General features: G+C 37.4%; 1 protein-coding gene across 1 annotated transcript in view; it reads right to left on the reverse strand.

The window, feature by feature from the left end:
• The window catches only part of LOC137652289 (uncharacterized), a 208,791-nt gene that overhangs the window by 20,500 nt on the left and 164,291 nt on the right, over positions 1–24,000 (reverse strand). Inside the window, 8 exon segments of the mRNA XM_068385592.1 lie at positions 4,918–5,059; positions 8,428–8,572; positions 15,107–15,242; positions 16,462–16,592; positions 18,247–18,402; positions 18,633–18,896; positions 19,031–19,181; positions 19,318–20,350. Of these exon segments, the coding sequence (XP_068241693.1) occupies positions 4,918–5,059; positions 8,428–8,572; positions 15,107–15,242; positions 16,462–16,592; positions 18,247–18,402; positions 18,633–18,896; positions 19,031–19,181; positions 19,318–20,350 (2,158 nt within the window).

Raw genomic sequence — 24,000 nt, forward strand, 5'->3', positions numbered from 1 at the left:
CCAGCCTACAAGAAGCCCTGTTAGCAAATACCAGTAAAATGAAATGCCAAGCATTTTGCAAATACAGCATTATCCTTAAAATCATGCATTCAACAAGCCAAGAAGCAGAATAATAATAGGTTTTTAGGCCATAACTTTACCGTATCAGGAAAAATGAATACAGTAACAAAAAGTGTCGCACCAAGTAAAGGATTGTTGGAAGCTAATCCTGTCTCTAGTCAAATAAAATGGCTTTAAAAGTTAGCACCTTGGAAATGTGTACGAAAATTATGCAACACGAAAAGTTGCCACTTCTTGACCTATTGTACTGTACTACTATGACTACTCACAGGTATTACAATCTACAGTATACATTCTACAAAATGATCTACTATATAAGTGAACAGAATTATAAAAATTTCATACTACTATGACTACTTACAGGTCTAACAGTATCTGAAATATTATCTACTAAGTGAACAAAATCAAGAATATTTCAGAGCTAAAAAAAATCTAGAAACATTTATATTATCGTAAATATTTTTCCCACGTTCAACATATCTTGATCATGTTTGACTGCAATATGCATGACTGTAACCTACTTTTGAAATGTATACAAAGGTGGCATATATGATAATGTTAAAAAGGGCGATAGGGAATTGGTTGACGTCTTTAAAACCAGAACGGCTGTTCGCAATTCCTGTAGCAATCTTAATCTGTAATAAAGCATTTTTGTATATCTCTTCAAGAATACAAAAGTAGTTTTTTATTTCATTTATTCTTTTACTATAATTTCATAAATAATCTGAAGTCCAGAGTAGAATTCCAGTTACAAAAGGTCCTCAACTTACAAATAAAATTGGTTCCACAAAACCGTTTGTAAGTTTAATTGTTTGCAAGTCTAATTTTGTTACATTTTGGCCTAGAGTAGGCCTAACCTGCATTCCATGTCTATGATTTCCACTACAGAAGTCGATAAATAGGCAGGTTTCATATGGAATAGATATCAGGTTATTACAAATGTTTTGCTTACTGTATTAAATGATATATTTTTATAACAGTATTTTTTTATCTTATCTTTGTTATTTTCAGTTACATTTGTGTTTGTATCTCTAGATGATTTTAAGTTGAGGACCTTTTGTAATGTATTAAATCAGAGACAAGGAGTAGCAAATACATGTAAAGCACTGAACCCATAATATAACGCACTTTAATAATTTCCACATATTTTGAAGATTTTGAGATGAATTTCACATTTACTGGGGGAGGTAAAGTTCCTAAATCTAAACCGAGCTTTAATCAGCAAAATCTCAAACAAATACAAGGAAAGAAATGCTCAGAGGAAAAAGTCCCCAAAAATGGATCTGTTCACATAATTTTGTGAACTATTTCCTCATACAGAGGAAAACAAGACTAAATTCTGGGTTCCCATAATGCAGATACCGCAGTTTTTGTTACACCAAGAACAAAGCTGTATCATGGATTTTATGTGCATGCAATTTCATCTTTACTTTGCTACATGGTGTCACTTATTACACTATCAGAAGTGCTTTAAATTGAAAATGAATGTAGCTTATGGCAGAGTGGATTATATTTTCATGAACAGTATATAATGTTCATAAAGTGCATCTACATTTGGGCTTTAGACAAAGTTTTCAACACAGCCTGTCACTAGTTTGAGGATCTTTGTATAATAGCCTGTGTCAATCTTAAATAACTAAAATATAGGACTACAGATCAAAAGTGGATGGAGTGAGTGCTGCATTACCATCATAATTTTCATTATTAGAAGTATTCCTAAAAATCTTTTAACATTCATGTAAAATATAAATGACACTTGCTTTAATTGATAGTTACCTTAGCTTACAATATACTGTATACAGTACATCTAATTCTGTATGGTGTATAGTGAACCAATGTCACAATGTTCACTGTATAATAAATTTCTTGTCAACATATGGACCTTACTTGTAAAATACATACACTTTGGTAAATATTATACCCTTTTATGTATAATCAATTTATTTATTAAGTGTAAAAAAATAAATAATTTTATTATATTACTGCTCAAGGTAATTAATTTCACATGAAATTAATTTTTTGTATGGTTACCTGAAACAAAATAGGGCTGTATGTAACATTATCATCTCTATTCATTGATATATTTCAAGATTTGCACCAATCAAAATAAACATTCGATCATCTTGGACACAGATGCTTGATAGACTGTCTTTTGGAACCTATGATAGGCAATCTAGATGGCTGCAAAACCTCACTTTGTTTCTGAGAATACAGTGAATAGTCTCAATGCAATTAGTTGCAGCACCTATGGGTTTGGAAGAATCACCTTTGAAATTGGTTATCTGAGATGACTGGTTTTGTAGGGAAAACTTCCAAGGCACCTGAACATCAAAGAGCACAGATCTGTGAACCGTTCCCCTTGCAGCCCAAATGGGGCTATTCTTCTTCACCTAAAGAGTTAACTACTGCAATGTAATTGTTCAGTGGCCACTTCCCTCTTGGCAAGGGTAGAAGAGACTTTAGCTATGGTAAGCAGCTCTTGGAGGACTCTCTAAAATCAATCCATTGTTCTCTAGTCTTGTTGGTGCCATAGCCTCTGTACCATGATTTTCCACTGTCTTGAGTTAGAGTTCTCTTGCTTGAGGGTACACTCGAGCCCACTATTATATCTTATTTTTCTTCATCTTTTTTATCAAAGTTTTTATAGATTATATAGGAAATATTTATCTCATTGTTACTTTTCTTAAAATGTTTTATTTTTTCTTGTTTTATTTCCTTACTGGGCTATTTTCCTTGTTGGAGCCCCTGGGCTTATAGCATCCTACTTTTCCAACTAGGGTTGTAGCTTACCAAGTAATAATAATAATTAAGTGTCATCCTGCTTCTCGCAGAAATCCAAAACTTTTTTAACAGCTGTCGAATCATGGCGAACAGTGGGAATGCATAAAGATTTGGATTTGACCAGTTTTGTAACATGGTATCTACTCTCCCTGCTAAGGGAACCAGAACAGATGAACAAAACACCTCAAAAAATATGTTCAGTGATACTGCAAACATGTCATGTTTGGTCGACCACACCATTTCCAAATTTCTACACACACTAATGGATGTAGAGACCATTTGTTTGGAAGAATCTGGCTTTGCTTAACTGATCTGCTAAGATGTTTGATTTTTCAAAGAATAAACTGCGAAAGAAAGCTTCTATGGAAACTATTTATGTTAGTATCCCATATAATTCTATCATTTTCTCTGAAAATGGACAGGAGGGAAAAAGGAATCTTAATCATAAATCTTTTTTATTTCTATACTCACCAGATGTTCATATTGCTTCACTTTCAAATATTGCTTATATCTAGATTTACCCCACAAAATCTTTAAAAAATAATTCTGTTTTTCCTTTTAATAGGTTAGGTCTCTAATATGGTATAGATACAATCTAGCCACAAATGGCAATAACCATGGTGTAGATAGGCTGTGCTATTTTTTTCCTTCAGTCTCTGCATTGATCTCGCTGTATTAAGTTAATGTGTTTATTCTTTTTCAAATTCTCCAAACTGTTAAGCTTTATATATGTAATTAGTGTACAGTACGCTATATACGTATATAAGTACATCCTCCAACTCTTATTTTTACTCTGAAGGTCATAGGAGTTGCAACTATTAATAAAGTAGTTCAAAAAGAATACCAGCTACACTGCCCTTATTCTCCTGGAGCTGGTTCAAAGGATTTATTCTTGAGCCAGAATTTAGACAGACAAATTTGCAGAAGTTTAACAGCCAGGAGAAAGAAGAGTATAGGGAACTGATAAACACACCTGGGGAAAGGATTAGAGCCAAAAAATTATAAAAAAATTCAAACAAAATAAAACAAACTCAGTCATGTCAACACAATAACATGCACAGTGCACAATAGGAAGTACTCGTCTACAGGGTCTAGAAGGCACAAAAGGGAATAGTAATGTAATAAGTTGAATTAATCTTGGGAAAAGGAAATACCTAACTCGTTACAAATTAATTTAAGATCCTGAAAGTAACTTCAGCAGATTTTTATCAGTAGCAATAGTTTACACTAAAAAGAAAGTGAAAAAAACAATGACTGCATATTCTAAATCCAGATAGTCACTGACTTCATGAAATACTTTTTCAGGAACCAAACACTTACAGTTTGTGGATATTACCAATGGTAGTCATAATAGTAATAGTTGCTGTACGAGTAGTAAACGAAGTCCAACAGAACAATAGTAGTCATAATAGCTGTAGTAGTAAGATAAACAAGAAAAACACATACCATGCAGAGCAAGTATTTGAAGAATATAAGTCATGCACATTAAAAACTGGTTAAGATTAAACACCATCTTTAACGATAAAGTGAGAGAAAACTGGTGCTGTACAACCAGTATAAAATACAGTTCAAGAATAAAAAGTCAACTTTACAAAGTTATAGCTGTTCCAACCAACTGGTACAAAATTAATACATTCAACTTACTTTCCTAATATTTTCTCCTAATATTACAAATACAAACTATTCAAAATGCAATTTACAAATGCTAAATAGGCTACATAATTAAAGATACTCATGCACATAAAACCTCTGGCTAATAATACTCAGGTAAAATATTTAGAAGTTAAAATGCTATGTTCTCTACACATGTGTTGTACTTACTGTTTTCAAAACATCTCAAAAGCAAAGAGAAATGTGAATGCAAAACCCCGACCACCGTGAAACCCCCAATACACTTCATGTTTTATTACACAAGATTAGTGAAAAGGATATCTATAACAAACTAATACTGTATTACTCTGATGGGGAGTACATGCTGTCCCTTGAGAGTAACAAAGGCTATGAATCTATTCCTTACAAATAACCAATTCTACCCATTGGGAAAAATCACAAGCACAATAAACATTGTAGGCAGACCTGGTCTGATGCATAGCTGTCGTATGACTCTTCAATCCTGCAGCTGTACGGCATTCACACCCACACACCTCACAGACGAATCGGCCACGTTCGCTACCAGAGTCGTGGAGCACAACGCCACCTTGTTGGGGGGAAACCTCACCTATGAGGGGCAGCAGTAGGCATGGGGGTGGTGGTAACATTTCAGTAACTTAAAGGTTGATTTAAGGATTTGTAAAAATTATTTCTATGAGATAAGTAAATATTCTATCAGGAACATAGTTAAGAAGTTCAAATACTGAACCACTGACCGATAACATATTCAAAATTAAAAAGTTAAATTTAATATGACCTCTTCATACTGTATTATCAAAAATGTTATTCTTATGACATAACCTCTCAGTAACCAATCAATTTTGACCATTAAAGTAGTTGTCTAGGCAGTAGTTTTTATGCATAAGTGCCTTTCACCAATTTTTAGGCAGCAACTATCGCTTAGCAGTTTTCTGTACAGTATAATATACCACTCAGAGAGAATACAAGGGCAGGAATTAAGCACTTTGTATATGACTGATGAGTTTTATGAAAAATAGGTTTTGTTATAAAAACTTTACCTATTTATATAAATAATCAATCACATACTGTCTGCCCTCCTTATCTACGTATATATCAACCATAGATACACTTATCTAAGGTTGAACAGTTGGTACCAATTACAAATCTATATACAGACCTTCACTTATGGGGTGCTAGAGATTAAAAATTAAAACTGGGCAAAATATTAAGAAACCTACAGACTTTTAGGGACACAGCTTACTATTTCCTCTCCCAGAATGAAATGAAAGTTCCCTCCCCCACTAAAATACTTTTTAAACCGGGAGCCATTACATCACCGATTAGTAGAGTAGGCTGCTGTATGTCTAATTTATGTTATCAGCCGTAAGTTTGGACATCATAGTCACAGAGACTTCAATCTTAATTCATATTTGAGGGTATGAAAATCCACGCCAATTAATACGTTAGGGTTAAAGGGCAATGTCAAGATCGAGCAAAATGTCGAGAAATAAGCTGCCACGGCGGAGGTCTGCACTCTACTGAGTACCCCTTTAGTTATCTATGTATCATGTATTGTACTCTTCACTCGGAAGTTGTATCTTTTACCATAAATAGACCATTTAATTCAAGCTATGTTTTACTATTAATGTAGGAAAGTTCCCTCCCCCACTAAAATACTTTTTAAACAGGGAGCCATCAGATCACTGATTAGTAGAGTAGGCTGCTGTAAGATTGTGTTTCAACTACAGGGAATATTGGCCCAAAGACTAAATGGTTTTGATCATTCTTCTCACTTTTCATTTCTGATATCTTTGTGTTTTCACTCTTAATTTCAATCAATGATCAGTTAATGTAAAAGTAATGTTTGTAGGACAAATAAAATACATGTAATTTTAATTTTCTTTCATGTAAACAAGTCAATGCTTACTTTATAATAACTACCTTTGCCAATGAAGTTGTAGGTTTTACTCCCTGTTTGTGTGTGTGTTTGTTTTTGAACAGCTTCCTGACCACAATTTTAATCGTAAGGAAACTTGCAGGGATTACCTCTTATGTAAAAATACTAGATATTATTTAGTTTTGGAAGGTCAAGGTCACAGTCAAGCAAAATGTCCAATTCATGTTATCAGCCGTGAGTTTGGACATCGTAGTCACAGAGACTTCAAACTTAAATCATACTTAGGGTATAAAAATCCACGCCAATTAATACATGTTAAGATCAAAGGTCAAGGTCAAGATCGAGCAAAAGTCGAGAAATAAGTTACCGCGGCAGAGGTCTGCACTCTACTGAGTGCCCCTTTAGTTATTTATGTATTATATACTGTATTGTACTCTCCACTCGAAAGTTGTATCTTTTACCATAAGTAGACCAATTAATTCAAGCTATGTTTTACTATTAATGCACGTAAGTTAGTTTTGCATTTTATGATCTATCTATTGAAAGGGGCAGAGATTATCCAGTCCATGAGCTGACCCATATAAATTCAAGAGGGAATATATAAAATAAATCTAAATTGTTATAAACAACTGTGCTATTCACTGATATTTAAATCTTATCTATCAATCATGTTGTTCCTAGTTTTAAGAATATACTTATGATTGCTTTGCAGTTTATGATTCGACATTCTTGCTAGTAATATAGAAATACTATTCATACCCACATGAATGATAAATGAAGAAATTGTGCCAAATGATCTAAGGTGTTATATGTTGAATATTCATTACTTTTCAGGTAGTTTATTTCCTTATTTCCTTTCCCCGATGAGCTATTTTCCCTGCTGGAGGCCCTGGGCTTATAGCATGCTACTTTACAAACAAGGTTTGTAGGTTAGCTAGTACAAAAGGTCCTCAACTTAAAAACTTGACTGGTTCCAAGAAGCTGTTTGTAAGTCAAATTGTTCATAAGGTGATTTTTTTAAAATTTTGGCCTATGGTAGGCCTAACCTGAATCTCATGCCTATGATTTCCAGCTGGAAAGTCAAAAAACAGCCGGGTTTCATATGAAAAAGATATCAGGTCATTATAAATGTCATTTTACTTCTCTATTAAATATAATAAAGTTTTATTACTGTATTTCTTTATCTTATTGTTATTTTCAGTTGGATTTCTGTTTGTATCTCTGAATGTTTGTAATTTGAGGACCTTCTGTATTAATAATAATAATACTATATCAGTGACAAGTATCTTTCTCAGTCCACCTTGGGTAGCCCATCAAAAATTCTACTTTAACTTTACACCTATTCAATTTCCCTATTGTTTAAAGCTTTCAAAGCTGTTGTGATTGTTTTGCAGTGGGAAAGGTTGAGCATTTGTAAATATTTAACCTGCTAACTTGTCTTAGGACCAGGTCTGCTGACATTCATAATGCTTTGTTCTATTGCAATATATGTAGTCACTTTCAACAAATTTAACTTATCTTGTAGCTTTCTAATTTTCCTTAGTACAGTATATGGTCTTTTTGTTTCTATGTCTTTGTTTACTGTAAACATATCCTTAAACATTTGAGGCATTCGCATGTTAAGTTTAACTGGAATGGGTTTAATTCTAGCAACACTAATTCCATTACCTAATGTTAATTTTTGAACAATATGTATATTTTGATTGATTGCTCCCTCTTGTTTTACGAATTCATTTACACTTTGTACGTATATAAAAAAAAGATTGAGAATGTTACACTTAAGTGCACTATTTTTGGTCCTTTACAAAGATTAGATTAAGAAGGTCACTGTACTAGGAGGCTGGAGTAAAAAATCTCTTTAAAAACAATATGGAAAACAAACAAACTCCAGCATGAAATAATAAAGTGCTTATTACTATAAGACTCAACTGAAATCAAATGTGTTTGCATTTGCCCATAAAGTGTTAATGCAAATATATGCATAAAGAGTGAAGTTATTAAGCACAGCAATGCACGACAACCTGAACACAACATCAGAGGAAAAAGAAATACGGTAAATTTAAAACCCATCTCCTTACCCGTGGGGTTTGACAACTCTTGAGAAGACGAGAGACGAGTTGCAACGGGAGACTTGGTCGGAGTCTGATGGCCCTCTTGATCGCTGCCCCCTTTATCATGCCAGAGTTTTATCAGTTTCTCCTGATGACTAATAACACTCTCAACCTGTGAAAATTAACTCAATCAAAATTTACATCTTCTTATTACAGTATTTTATTCTTGCCGTCTTCCAGCAGCTATCATTTCTGAGCTGATAATCAAACCAAATTTTTCCTTTACATGCATTTCCTGATTACATGACAAATTCAGAGATAATTTGTATTTTTACCTAACTAATAAAAACCTGTAGTTATTTATAAGGATATACTTTCGGCAGAGCTGGAAGGCAGACATTAGATTTAAAATACGAGGTGGCAACCCTGCCTAACCACTTGAGTGGGTAGGGAGGGGGTGGCTGGTGGGTATCCAGCCACCTATATATACTCTCACAGTTGTGAACTACGTCACTCTTTGATTGGAGGCAGGACTTACCGGGGGACAGGTGATGGTTAACGAATTTATATCAATGACTACAGGTTTGTATTAGTTAAGGGAAAATAGAAATTATCTCTGAATTTGTCATTTGTTCTTATACTAACAAACCTTTCATTATATATTAAGAGGGTGGTAAGTTCGGCTACTGGTTTAGTAAGTGACCCGGGTTTACCTAGTACAGTATTAGACTATAATCGAGGGAAACCTTGCCACCTTGCTTATCAATAAAAGTGAGTATGATACCAGCCTGAGTAACCCAAGTAGTTGTGAGAGACATCATATGAGCGTCTAGATAAGAATGTTCCTAGTTTAAATAGGAACCCTACACATAGACGTTTCCCAAGGCCTACCTTAAAGGAAGCGTTGGGGACGTGTTATCATTATTACTATTATTACTTGCTAAGCTACGACCCTAGTTGGAAAATCAGGATGCTATAAGCCTAGGGGCTCCAACAGGGAAAATAGCCCAGTGAGGATAGGAAACAAAGAAAAATAAAAAAAATAAGAAGAGTAACATTAAAATAAATATCTCCTACATAAACTATAAAAACTTTAACAAAACAAGAGGAAGAGAAACAAGACAGAATAGGGTGCTCAAGAGTACCTTTAAGCAAGAGAACTCTAACCCAAGACAGTGGAAGACCATGGTACAGAGGCTATGGCACTACCCAAGACTAGAGAACAATGGTTTGATTTTGGAGTGTCCTTCTCCTATAAGAGCTGCTGACCATAGCTAAAGAGTATATAACCATAAACTGTACTTGGTTACGCAAGGAAATTGGTTATTACCTGCAGAGGTTGAAGCCAGCTTGCAAAGGGACCCATGGTATTGTTCCCCAAAAGAGGAGATCATGATGAAAGTAAAAGAGCCAGACATACTTTCATTCATCCCAGCCTTACCCCAGGTAACCAATGCCCTCAACCGTCTGCTATTTGTCCAACAAGGAGCCTGAGGTATTCTTAAACTACTTGTTGTGTTATCACCACAGGAGCGATAGAGAAACCGTATCCAGTCTTCTGTGGGTCATGTCTTGTAGGTAGGGTGAGGTAAAGATCAGACACGCTTTCACCCTACCAATGGCATGGTCTGTGTCACAAAGGAGTTTCTTGTAAACATTATGGACGGATTCTGCCCTAAAACGTTATGAGCTCTGGGTCACCTCTATGAGGAGGAGAGGGATTCCATGACAAGTATAGGACCTGTGTCCCAGTCACAAATGAGATCCTTATAACCTCCTTTGACCTTCCTAGGGTTAGCGAAGTGTGCTGAACCTAAGGAGCGAGCTCTTTTATTGTTTTCCTGAGGTATGGCCTCAATATAATCCCTGGTAGGAAAAGGAGGAATCAATGACAGGTATATGACCCAGTGGGTCCCAGTCAGGAATGGGAGTCTAATGCACTCCCTTGGACCATCCAGGGTTGGCGAAACGTGCTGTACCCTTGGGGTTAAGTACTCATCCTCCTTGAGGTATGTCCGCAAGTAATTACTGGGGTTACAGCCTTGACTACAGAGCGACAGGTTTCCAGTTGGAGGGCCTGAACCTGAGGCTCAAGTTGTCTGGAACGAAACTGGGTGTTACTTAGTTTCTCACTGTGAGCGAGAGACGTTGAGGAAGGCCCATAAGGTAGATCTCTATTTTGGTCGAGGGCCGCACTAGGAGAGACCTGTCTTTGAGATCAGGAGAAGATCTGCACTTTTAGGTGTCCTAGGTCCTTGAGGGAGGAACCCTGGTACCAAAGGAAGCCACCGGTCCCGTAGAGGCCTGTATTACCCCACTAAGGGTAAATCGGTTCGAACTTTGTGGAGAGCAACGATTGGAGGAGATGCTTGATGGACGAGCAAAGGTCTTCGCTGCCTAAGCCTAAGAGCATGATACCCTTCAACGGCTATTTTGAGTGCATAACTGGAATACCACCCTTGAGAAGAGAAAACAAGACTTCACTCAACCCTCACTACGGAGCATCTAGTCGTAAAGGAAGTTCGTATTGGGTTTTCCGAAGTCGTAGACGTGCCACTGAATGTGACCTGTCTTTCCGGCAAGACTCGTCTTGCCGACGAGGCTAGACCGATGCGTAAGTCATGTCTCTTAGTGAGACAAGTCTAATTACAAGTTTGCACGAAAGTTGGGAGAGGCCATCTATTTCTTTCTCAGAGAAATTTGCTCGCAAAAGGGAATCCAACAGGTGACCGCAATCCTTCTCCTGCAGAAAGGATATCCCGAAGGGGAGACCATGTAGGAACAGGAAGTGTTTCCCGCAAACGGGAAACCGACAAATGACTGTCATTCCCCTGCCACTTTCCCAAGGGAAGATGGTGCTTGCTAAGAGATTATGAGACTGTATCATTCGTGCTCTGATCACAGTCTTAAGGACATGAGATACTGTATGTGGCCTCCCCCCTTTTCTCTGATGCCCCTATAAGAAGCATCAAATCCAGGTAGAACTGGGAGAGATTCTTGTCTGGCAGTCTTTTTACCAGGACTGTTATTTGCTCAGGTCTTATCGAGAACCAAGGGAAGAGCAATCCTTAGTGCCAAAGGACCTGGGACCAAGACAACCAAGGGAAGGGCGATCCTTAGAGCCAAAGGACCTGGGACCCAGCTAGTTTTTCAGAGGTCGCATTCGACAGGGATTGATGCGGTCTTGTCGAACTCGTGAAGTTTCTACAGGCTAATGACCCAGACTACAGATATCCATATTGGATATGACATTCGTGTCTTTCCTTCGATTACTCGAATTATCAGATCGAGGTAAACTGACAATGTCTCGGTGGAGTTCAAGACTTATAATATCAGTCAGTAGTCTGAGGTCTTCCAGATGAGGCTCGACCCTATACAGGAAATTATGGGCTAGCTGATTGATCGCAAAACCTTCCTTCACATGACAAGATTTCGAGGTTAAGTTTGTCTCACGAGGTGAGACTAAAAGTAGAGACGTCTTAACGACGAAGCTCAGCGGTATCCTGGTTCCAATCATGAGAAAGAAGAAAGATGGAAGATACAAGAGAGTATCTTTTGTAATTAAAATATGGACCCTCTTTCCTTGGTGAAAAAGACATGAGCTCCTACCACGAGAGCGTGAGCGTCTCTCTCATAAGCGTGAGAGCCTAGCACAAGGGCATGATCTTCTCGCACGAGAGCGTGAGCATCTCGCACAAGAGAGTGAGTATCTCACTCGTGAACGTGAGTCTTGCAAGAGAGAATGAGCGTGAGCGTTTAGTTCACGAGCGATAGCATCTTGCAAGAGTGTGAGCGTCTCGCTTGTGAGCATGAGCGTCTAGTTCATGAGCGATAGCGTCTACAGTAGTTTGTGATTGTGAGCATAGTCTAGCTCATGATCGTGCGTGTCTAGATTGTGATCGTAACCGTTTAGCTCGTGATCGTCTAGCTCTTGATTATGAACATCTGGCTCGTGATCAAAAGTATTTAGGCCGTGATCGTAAGCATCTAGCTCATGATCGTGTGTGTGTGTGTGTAGCTCGTGATCGTGAGCGTGTAGCCCGTGATCGTGAGCATGTAGCTCATGGTTGTGATCATAGGCATCTAGCTCGTGATCGTGAATGGGTAGCTCGTGAGCGTGTGGCTCGTGACCGTGAGCGTGTGACTCGTGACCGTGAGCGTGTGGCTCGTGACCGTGAGCGTGTGGCTCGTGACCGTGAGCGTGTGGCTCGTGACCGTGAGCGTGTGGCTCGTGACCGTGAGCGTGTGGCTCGTGACCGTGAGCGTGTGGCTCGTGACCGTGAGCGTGTGGCTTGTGACGTGAGCGTGTAGCTCGTGACCGTGAGCGTGTGGCTCGTGACCGTGAGCGTGTGGCTCGTGACGTGAGCGTGTGGCTCGTGACCGTGAGCGTGTGACTCGTGACCGTGAGCGTGTGGCTCGTGACCGTGAGCGTGTGGCTCGTGACCGTGAGCGTGTGGCTCGTGACCGTGAGCGTGTGGCTTGTGACGTGAGCGTGTGGCTCGTGACCGTGAGCGTGTGACTCGTGACCGTGAGCGTGTGGCTCGTGACCGTGAGCGTGTGGCTCGTGACCGTGAGCGTGTGGCTTGTGACGTGAGCGTGTGGCTCGTGACCGTGAGCGTGTGTCTCGTGACCGTGAGCGTGTGGCTCGTGACCGTGAGCGTGTGGCTCGTGACCGTGAGCGAGTGGCTCGTGACCGTGAGCGTGTGGCTTGTGACGTGAGCGTGTAGCTTGTGACGTGAGCGTGTGGCTCGTGACCGTGAGCGTGTGACTCGTGACCGTGAGCGTGTGGCTCGTGACCGTGAGCGTGTGGCTCGTGACCGTGAGCGTGTGGCTTGTGACGTGAGCGTGTAGCTTGTGACGTGAGCGTGTAGCTCGTGACCGTGAAGCTCGTGTCTGTGAGCATGTAGCTCATGACAGGGAGCGTGTAGCTCGTGACCATGAGTGTATAGCTCGTGATCGTGAGCATTTAGCTTGTAATCGTAAGCGTCAGCTCGTGATATTTAGTGATTAGCATTTGAACAAGAGCGTCTAGCCTGATTATGAACGTCTAGTTCATGATCATGATCATCTGGCTTGTGCTCATTATCGTGAGCGTCTAGCTTCTGCTCGTGATCGTAAGGGTCTATCTCATGTTCGTGAGCGTCTATCTCATGCTCGTGAGGTTATAGTTCATGATCGTGAGCTTATAGTTCTTGATCATGAGCTTATATCTCTTGATCATTAGCTTATAGCTTGTGAGGATCTAGCTTGCAATCATGAGCATCCTGGTCATGATCGTGAGCGAGTGTATATCTCGTGATCGTGAGCTTATAGCTCGTGATCGTGAGCCTATAGCCCGGGATTATGGGCTTACAGCTCGTGATCGTAAGCATCCCATTCGTGACCACGAGTGTAGCTCGTGATCGTGACCACATGACACGATCACGAGCGTCTCTGCAATCATTGAACAGAATAAATTCTGATCTCATCATTGGATTGTCGAGAACGACAACCTGACCGACCAGGAAGGTAAGGTGATGAGTCTCGTCTCTGCAAAAAAAAAAACAGAGAGAGAGAGAGAGAGAGAGAGAGAGAGAGAGAGAGAGAGAGAGAGAGAGAGAGAGATATTGCAGATGCGGATCGTTGGGAGACGATGAGATCGACAGGTTCCGAGATGACTCATCAGCAGCAGGAGTTGACGGAAAGGCGAACAGGAGGCAGACCTGGTAGACAGCTAAGACGTCAGCCACAGTTGCAGCAGATGACTTCGCACCGCGATGTCGTCTTTAAGCGCTGAAGAAGAAACAAAGAAAGAATTCAAAATTCTTCCCCTCCAGGGAAAAAGAAAAAACCAACCTAGGGACGGGAGAGGTTACCTGCAAGAGGAGTTGTCAGCGAAGAAAATTCCTTCTGATACACTCACGGGGACAAACATCGACATCTGAAAACTGCCATATTACTCTGTAATGGAGCGTCAGGGGAAAAAAAAGTCACATCTATAAAAGAAAAAGAATGAGCGTAAAACATTAGTCTAAATGGCTAAGCCTTGAAAGGAGAGAGAGGAGACGTCCCCTCTCTCATAGCAAAAGGCAAAAAGTGATGTAGCTAACAGCTGTGAGAGTATATACTATATAGGTGGGTGGGTAACCCCCAGCCACCCCCTGCCTACCAACTGAAATGGTTAGGCAGGGTTGCCCCCCTCACATTTTAAATCTAATGGCTTCCTTACATCTCAGCCATAAGTATTTCCACATAAATAACGAAAGGTTTGTTAGTATGGGGACAAAGATTAAACAGAACATGATGTAAATCATCATACATTGTCATATTGATGGTATACGATGTCATTATAATTGTACAGGATATACAGTAGTAGAGAACTTTAGATAAATTTAACATTATTAAATCCATATTAGAATGAATAGTTATAATTAAAATAGTGTCAGTTGAAGAAGAATTCTACCTTGGAAAGATATTGTCAGTTGAAGAAGAATTCTACCTTGGAAAGATATTGTCAGTTGAAGAAGAATTCTACCTAGGAAAAAAGCCAGGATAACTAAGATATTGTTAGTCAAAGAAGAATTCTACCTTGGAAAACAAAAACAGAATAATTAAGATATTGTCAGTCGAAGAAAAATTCTACCTTGGAAAATAAAAACAGGATAATTAGGATATTGTCAGTTAAATTCTAACCTTGGAAAGCAAAAACAAAATAAAAGTATCATACCCAGGCTTCCTTATCTTCCTCAATCGGTAGATTAAGGTAAGATTCACTCGAGAAGGATGAATGATGAGTCTTCGTATAATGTCTTTGAAGGTTAGGGAGAAGAGCGTTACTGACTCCACATTCAACACACTGATACCTTTAAAAATAGAAGCAAGTAATAAAATACGAGTGATAAGATAAGAAAAAAAAAAAAAAATAAAAATGTAACATATCTTGCTGTTCAAAGATACATGATCTATAGTTAACAAATAATTTTTTTTAAAAATATTAATCAACAAAAACATAACCACCACCCTACTGTATTGACATAATTTTACTTTCATGATATATTTTTGGCCGGAAAAATCTACTCAAAATATAGGTTGTAATCTAGGAAATCTCTTGTAAAACCCCGTTACATTCAAGTACACTGAAACTAATATGAACGTTGCACTGAAGCAGTAAAAGAGATATAAACCATAAGATTATTAACCTATATCCAAAAATTGGTACATCCTGACAACATATAGAATTGAATAAAAAGTTTAGCACCAAAGACTGTCCTTTCTTTGTTAGGCAACAATGAAGCTCTTTGTTGAACCGGGATACAGGCAAGACATACAGAAGTTCCCTGACTTACAAACATTTGACTTACAAACACAAATCCTACTGAAAATAAATATAAGATAAAGAAATAATGCACAAAACAAGAAGAGATAGAATAAGAAATGTAGATTTTAGAAGGATGGTTGGGGTATCTCGTATGTTGAACAAGATTGAGAAGGGACAGCTGAGATGGCTGGGACATTTAATGAGAATGGATGGAAATAGAATTGCAAGGAAGAGATGGGACTGGACGCCTGGTGGGAGGAGATCAAGAGGTAGACCACGTAAACGCTGGAGGGATGGAATTGAAGAGATTTTGACAAAGAACAACATGCCAACAATTGAACAGCTGAGAAGAGAGGGAATTTTTGAAAACAGAATTGAGTGGAGGAGACAACTGATTCCACTGACAGGCTGAAAGCCTACCTGGGAGTGGAAGTGAAGTGAAGTGAAAGAAATATTATAATAAAACATTATATAATTTAATACAGTAAGTAAAACGATATTTGTAATAACCAGATATTTATTTCATATGAAACCTAACTATTTATTGACTTTTGTAGCTGGAAATCATATGCATGGGATTCAGACTAGGGTTATCCTGGGCCAAAATTTAACAAAATTAGACTTCCAAATAATTTGACTTACATACAGCTTCTTGGAACCTATCAAGTTTGTAAGTTGGGGACATTCTGGATGATACATAGAATGCAAGTTAACAAATACTAGAAGGATAAAAAAAAAATCACAACTATAACCTGTTTACATACCTATCGTAATCCGATTCTCTACACAGATGGGAACGGAAAGTTGAAACGCAAGCCGTCTTGAAAGACCCACACACAGGACACACAAACTCTCCCTTGTTAGATGAACCCATTGTTGTATTTTTCAACCATGTCTGAAAAATATTACATCAAACATATGAATAAAAAACAATGATTTATTGTGCATTGGTCAAAAGAAACTGTAGTTTCACCATAAGACAAAATACCAGGCAACGATCTTTGACGATCGCACTCATTTTTATCTTTACATAACATACAGATTGATCCTTTTCACGTATACACTAAAAAGTGCATTGATCAATGAGCTACACTGCCCACAACCACCATAGTTACAAGAATTGCTAAACATGTTGATACAGCATCAAAATACCAAGGTCAATTATTTCATAATTCTTATTACTATAATTTCAAAGGCACATTTTACATGATAGAATAATTTTTAGCAAATTTTAGAAAAAAGAAAGGCTTATTTAACAATTACATTTCACTTAGCTCTACTACCTTCCTCCTTATTGTCTCTTTTAAAAGTACATTCCTTTTACATATAAACTGTGTAAGACACTCAAACAAATACCCTCAAAAAATTAATTTTCACAAAATATTCAAGAAAAAAACAATTTGGCCATATGCAGGTGTTGGGACTGGGGATCCATTCAACACCAAGATGTAACTGGGAGGAAAATCCTGCAGTTGAACTATGCATGATGGAAGAACAGGAGTGGTATCACGCGTAAACAATTTAAAAAAAGGTACAAACAGGGGCACAAAAGATGTTGCAGAAAACCTTAAATGTCTTCCAGAGAGCAATAATCACTTATGGAAAATCTCAGGAAAAAAAATAGGTAGTCTACTACTCTCAATTTGTAAGGCTCTGATCGAGGAAGACTGAAATAACTCGTCAGAAGACTCTGAGGCCTTCACTTTGAAGCTGTCATGTGAGCTTCACATTTGTATGTAAATGAATGATAAGTCCAAAGTTTTATAGCTGTTTGTCTAAGAGATACCATACAATCTCTCTTTAACAGTTAAATAATATAGCTCTCTTTGCTTTTCATATAGAGTTAAGTATCATAAAAAGTATGGTTGTGGGTACCTCATAAACAGCATGATGCCTTTCTTCATGGCTTGTTGATAGTAATGCTTTAATTAAGATTTAATTAGTAATATACTCAACAGAATTCCTTTTTCTTTTAAGCATTTTTATTACCTTTATACCTTTCCTTAAATTCAGTCGAATTGAAAAATCTGAAGGAATTTCTGTGCATCAGAATATGAACATACTAATTGTGACTGGTGACACTTCATAGGCATGCAAATTGTGCATCACAAGTAAACACGTACATCAAAATTGATGTGGACTTTTAACTAGAAATTACGATACAGTAAAACTTGATTTTTTGCCAAGTTGGAAAAAAAAGTTTTACTAAAGTAAGAGATAAAAACTATCTACATGTGCTGTGTAAAGTAATTTGACCAACAAATTATTCTGAAACTATAGAAAAAAACTATTTTGAGATTATAGAGGGTCTCCCACCAAAATTTGAGAAAAAAAAATAGATTATTTAATTTCAGATTTATCTTGATCATAATATCTTTTTGAATTGCTCATGGCTCAAATCATAACAACCAATACAGCAACCAGCTCCAAATTATTCCTTTAAAGTAAATTATAATCAATGACAAAGACTAAAACAATTATTAAAGTAATTAAAACATAGGGATACTGTTCACTACAAACTGTACTCAAATCACAATGGGCAATCATACCTTTTTGACCTCCGGGTCATCAAGCATGATGCCTCTAATGTGACGAATACGCTCAGGGTCATTCCTCCTCCAAATAGGTTCATGCGTATTTTGTCCATCCCCTTGATTAAGAGGTTCAATATCTTCAGAATCAAGGCGATAATACATACACAACACCTGAAATCATCTAAGATTCAGCATACACAATCTAAACCCTATTCTAAGAATGATTACGAAAATACATATATCTAACAAAAGTTAATAAATTTCATTCGGTAAATTATACCTAATACTATAATTTCTGAAGCTGCCACAGTCTTTATTATATCAAAGTAATGTTTAGTGGCATAGTAAAACAAAAGGACAATGACATTATTAAGAAAAAACTACTAAAGAACATTACTAACCCTGAAAGACTGAGTGGGATGTTTAGCTGCAAAGTGAGCATCAAAACTGGCTCTTACAGATGATCTAACACTGCAGTAGCCGCATTTATACTGACTCTTAATGGAATGCTTGAAACTAGTGTGGTTGACCATATCCTGTTGGGTAACAGAACTGAATTTGCAAAGTCCACACTGCCACTGAGGTGGGTCAGCAGGCAATGGAGGTGGAGGTGGAGGTGGTGGTGGTGGTGGGGGTGCTGGTATAAGACCAGAGGTGTCTTGTTGCTAAAAGAGATGAGAGAGAGAGAGTTATTATTAAAGTGTGCTGTCCACATACGCAAATCTAGAAAAATCAAATCAAATCAAACTACAGGGTTACGACACAAACACTAGGAAAGTAATCATAGGTAAATGCGTACCTCCGCGGCCTGCTCTTCTGCTCGCTTTGCAGCTTCTGGATCCTGGGGTTCCCGGATGACGAAATCAAATGGTTTCTTCCCATGATGCTTTTCCTTCATGTGCCTCTCTACTATATTCCGACGGGCAGATATGTACGGACACCAACCACACCTAATTTAGCGCAAAGAAAATAAGAATAACATTTACGATTAAAATGGAAAGTTAACTTTAACCATTAAAATCTACAGAAAAGTGACAAAACATTTGTAAATGTGTGATTTCACTAAATGCAAAATAATAATCTTACCTATAAAGACGATCCCCATGAAGTTTAAAGTGAGCTGTCATCTTTTCCACCGTTATAGTTAAATCCACACAATGAGGACATGGGAAAGTGGCCATGTCCGCATGTAAAGAGCGAATGTGATACTTGAGCATCATGTCATCACAAGACACATAATTGCAATTTTCGACACCGCAGGAATGAAGCCTTTCTTCAGGAACGTATTTTGGTAGCTTTTCGAGTTCATCGGGAGGTATTGGATTTCTAGTTCGCAAATCGTCTTCTTTCTTCTTTTTGCTTTCGAAACTGCTTCCAGCTAAATTCATCATCTTGTCAAACATCAATTCTTTACGCTCTAAGCATGGAACAGGATTAATTGGTTGTTTACAAGGAATTGGACTAGAATGTGACCCTGATATATATAGCTTCTCAGGAATACCCTCAGGATACTTCTCATGAAGGCCCAAATGCTTGATCAAATTCAGACGAACTTTGGTCGAAAACTGGCAATGATAACATTTAAGATCATGATAAGAAATGTGAGGCTTCGGAATGCGAGGAACATCCTCGTACGAATACACGTATTTCCTTCTCTTTGCAACCCTAATTGGCAATACAGCATCTTTAGGATATACAACAAATTCTTGGGTTTCAGGATCTTTATTTTTGGGATCTTTAATCAAATGCTTGAATCCTGAACAATGATGAATTTGTTTCATGTGATTTTTAAAATAGTGGGCCATCGTTGCCCGATAATCACAGCCTGTTACACCACAGCAATATCTCTTTGGGCCATGGACACGCAGATGATCAAAAAGCGTGCTCAAATGCCGACACTGTTTCCCGCAATGGAAACACTTGGTAGTGGAATCCAAAGTCAGGTCACATACTTGTAAATGCTCCCTAAGTTCTACTTGGGTGAGACTGGTGTACTTGCAGCCATCATTTCCACATTGGTAAAGTGCGTGGCCACTTAAACCAGTCTTTTCTGCCGGCTGCCCTGAATTTTCATCACCGATACTGCTTGCAGCTTTACTGGCACTACTTTCGGTGTCTCCTGAAAATAACAGATTACAAGTTACATTATTATATCAAATTTTAATACAGTACAATATCAACAACCTACTACTGTACTACTGTACAAAGTATACAGTAATACCAAAATGGTTAACGTGGAAGGAACTAAGATTTATTCTCCATTAGAAAAGAAATAATTAAATGAATACAAAACAAATTATTGGTCAAATTCACTATACCTATGTTAATAACAGCCACATACAATTATGCCTTAACATTCCAATTCTTTAATATCATAGAATTGAAATTTTTCTACTGAAAGCATGTTTCCAAAATTTGGACAAATGCCATCCGTTGGTATCATAAAATAAAACAAAAATTCTACTGACACCCTGCTTTCAAATTTTGGACAAATTCATTTACTAGAAAATAATTTAAAAAATATTAGGAAATAAAGAATCTATAGTATCTACATTACAAAATATCATCCCTTTCTACATGAAAAATGTTAAGGTACAGAACATTGCATACCCCATTACAGTAGATAATGAGAGCAATTCATCAAATTGAAGAAAATCTTGTCATATAAATTCAATTCAACTTTGCTTGACAGACATAACTATTAAAAAAAAATAAACATTCAGAATGGCTATGAAATACCAATAAAAAAATATCAATATCATTCACAATTTTATGCCCTCCTTTTACTTATGTTTATTTAATGATAAATTCCTTTTTATCTTGAAAATTTTTTTTCAGATCTTCCTCTAAGCCCTTTCTCTGTGATCTAGACTTTCCAACTTGTTGGCATCTGATAAATCCAGAGTTATTATTTGCCTAATGAGCTGTTTAGTCTCCAATTCTAGTCGTGTGTCCAAACTACCTTAAACGTTTTTCCATCTCTGAACACCTTCTTTCTGCCACCTCCTCATATCTTATATGATTTTCTTAATACACTTCGAGTCAAAAGTCTTGGCAAGTTATATTCACAGATACCACCATTTCATTTATATTTCAATTTACAGAGAAATATAAAAGAAAAATAGATAACCATTGTGCCTAACATTATGTATACCATCTCTGGCCTCATATCACTTCCTTTTAGGAATTTACTACCTAGCTAGCAAGCTAACTTTGCCTAGACCAATTTTCACATTTGTACAATAAATGTATAATGATAATATTCTAAGTGTTGACTTTCACCATAAGAATAATGCCATCTTCCATCCCTATAAAATCCTGAGCGTTTTCTACATCTTTCACTACTACAGTAATTGGGTTAATCTCAGGCAATACAATTACATCTATTTGGTCACTCGTCAATCCACGTTTTCATATTCTACCTTTCTTCACCATAATCTTTGTTTTGTTAGCACACATTTCTAATTGTCTTTTGTCAATTCAACTCTTCCTATTTTCGAAGATTTCTGAGGCTTTGTCATTGGAGCCCTGCTAACAAGAGGTCACCTGGATCCCAAAGCCTCTGTTGTGAATTTCTTTGTGCCTCCCTCAATTACTATGATTTAAAGTTTGTGCTACTGATAATTGATAAGACACCAAAATGTATCTTATATTCTTGTCATAACCCACACCTTTGATTTTAATTTTGTGTAAAAACAGTTACAAATAGTTAATTGTATAAATTCTGTGACCCTTCATGTTCACAGCATTCAGTAGCCATCATCCTTTTACAAAGTACATCAAGCATGACCCCTTACAAGCTTAAGTCTTCTTATACAGCACAGTATTTCCATTTATTAGCACAAGACAAGAAAACCACATGAGAAAAGTATAAGAAAGTGGCTACATGAAAGCTGTTAGAACGAGGAATAGCTGGTCGGCGACATATAGGATAAGTAAGAAAACAAAGACTTGTAAGGATGCCAAGATACTCGAGAAAACTGGCTTTAACAAGAAAATACATAAGTATTATTCTGATTTCCGGAAATCCAATAGCCATACAGCAGAGCCTGCGACAACAAGTGTCTTTATCAACCAATAATTCTTCTGGGTTGTGGTGGCCTGGTAGTAGCATCCTTGCCTGGTGATTGTCAGGCTGGGGCTCAAGTCCCGCTCAAACTTGTTAGTTCTTTTGGTCGCTGCAATCTCACCATCTGTGTGAGCTAAGGTTAGGGGGTTTGGGGAGCCTATAGACATCAGCAGGAATTGCCAGGCCCTACTAGGTCCTAGGTTGGGTGGAGAGGGGGCTTGGGCACTGAACTATGTAATATGGTCAGTCTCTAGAGCATTGTCCTGGATAGGGCAATGTCACTGTCCCTTGCCTCTGCCATTCATGAGAGGCCTTTAAACCTTTTAAATGTCTTTGATATTAATATTTTTTTTTAAAAACTAATCAAATCTAAAAGCATTTCATCAGGCACAATGAAATTGAAAGTTCCTCATTAGATGATTTATGTAGTAAGTTGTGTTCTCAGAAGTGCACTTTGCTATGGCTCATCAGATGAGGATTTTGGGTCATGGGACCATTGTCTGGTCCCTTGTAGAAGTGAGATGTGATGCATAACTGTTCTATGGGAGTGACCCTGTAGTTAACATTCATTATCTTGACCAGATAGTTGCTAGCAAGGGTTTCCCAAATAGTTGGTGGAATTTTGCATTATATAGAAAATTTATTGAGCTTTCTAAAACATTTTTCAGTTTCTTTCTATCTCTGTTTCTTTTTTAGTTACAGTATGTTACAAAACGTCAAATTAAGAAGGTCTACACATGACGTCATTGCTCACCGTAAAAACTTAGTCACGAGCCTAACAGTGATTTTGTCAAGGCCTGGATTAACAGAATAATGGGGTTGTGTGGAATAAATATAAGATTAACGACTCAAATTTAAATGGTACTATAAAATTGTATCTAGCATACCATTCATAACCACAAAAACACTTTACTACTCAATTACTTATAGGCAACAAGAAAATACCAATAATAATGCAGAACAGGAATATATTTTCCTAGTTATGTAAACACAGCATCTTCCTTTTGACAGAAAAAAGCAAAAAAATCTTACTGTACAATACGACTCGATTACTAAATATCATTCACACCGGTAGATGAAAAACCTTGACAAATTCTAACAAGGATTTCACCAGTGTTCTTTTCTTGCACCGGTAGAAAAAAAGAAGCTAAAAGAAATAGATGCTTTTGTGATTTGATTGAAACTACAACCTATTATGTTGAAATGAAAAGCAGTATTAACAACAGGCTAACGACACTAAAAGTTAGGCTATTGACTGCCTTGAACCTATGAATCTGTGTGGCACATTTGCTGTAATTCAGGCCACCATAATTTTTTTTTTTTAAATGGAGTGTTTCGAATTTGTTAAGCACGCAAATTTCAACTACATATAAGTATGAATCACTTGGCAAATATCAATTCTTTTAATAAAATAGATTTTGGCATAAAATAAACATGTACAGTACTTATAATTAGCCCACATCTTGGTCTTCACAAAATATACAATGCATTTCTGACTCAAAAGAAAATTCTCTGTTGGGCAGTAATGATGTTAGTACTCCCATGAATCTACAGGTTCTAAGCAGCAAAGAGCCTTACTTTCCATGTAATCTGGAAAAAAATAATTGCAAGAAAAATAGGTTTGTTACAAGGCATGGACTTTGATCAAATGCAACAGGATTGAAAGAATTTTATCAATCATAGTTTTACAACAGAAAAAT

This window comes from Palaemon carinicauda, chromosome 13 (assembly GCF_036898095.1).
Source record: "Palaemon carinicauda isolate YSFRI2023 chromosome 13, ASM3689809v2, whole genome shotgun sequence".
Taxonomy (NCBI): Eukaryota; Metazoa; Arthropoda; class Malacostraca; order Decapoda; family Palaemonidae; genus Palaemon; species Palaemon carinicauda.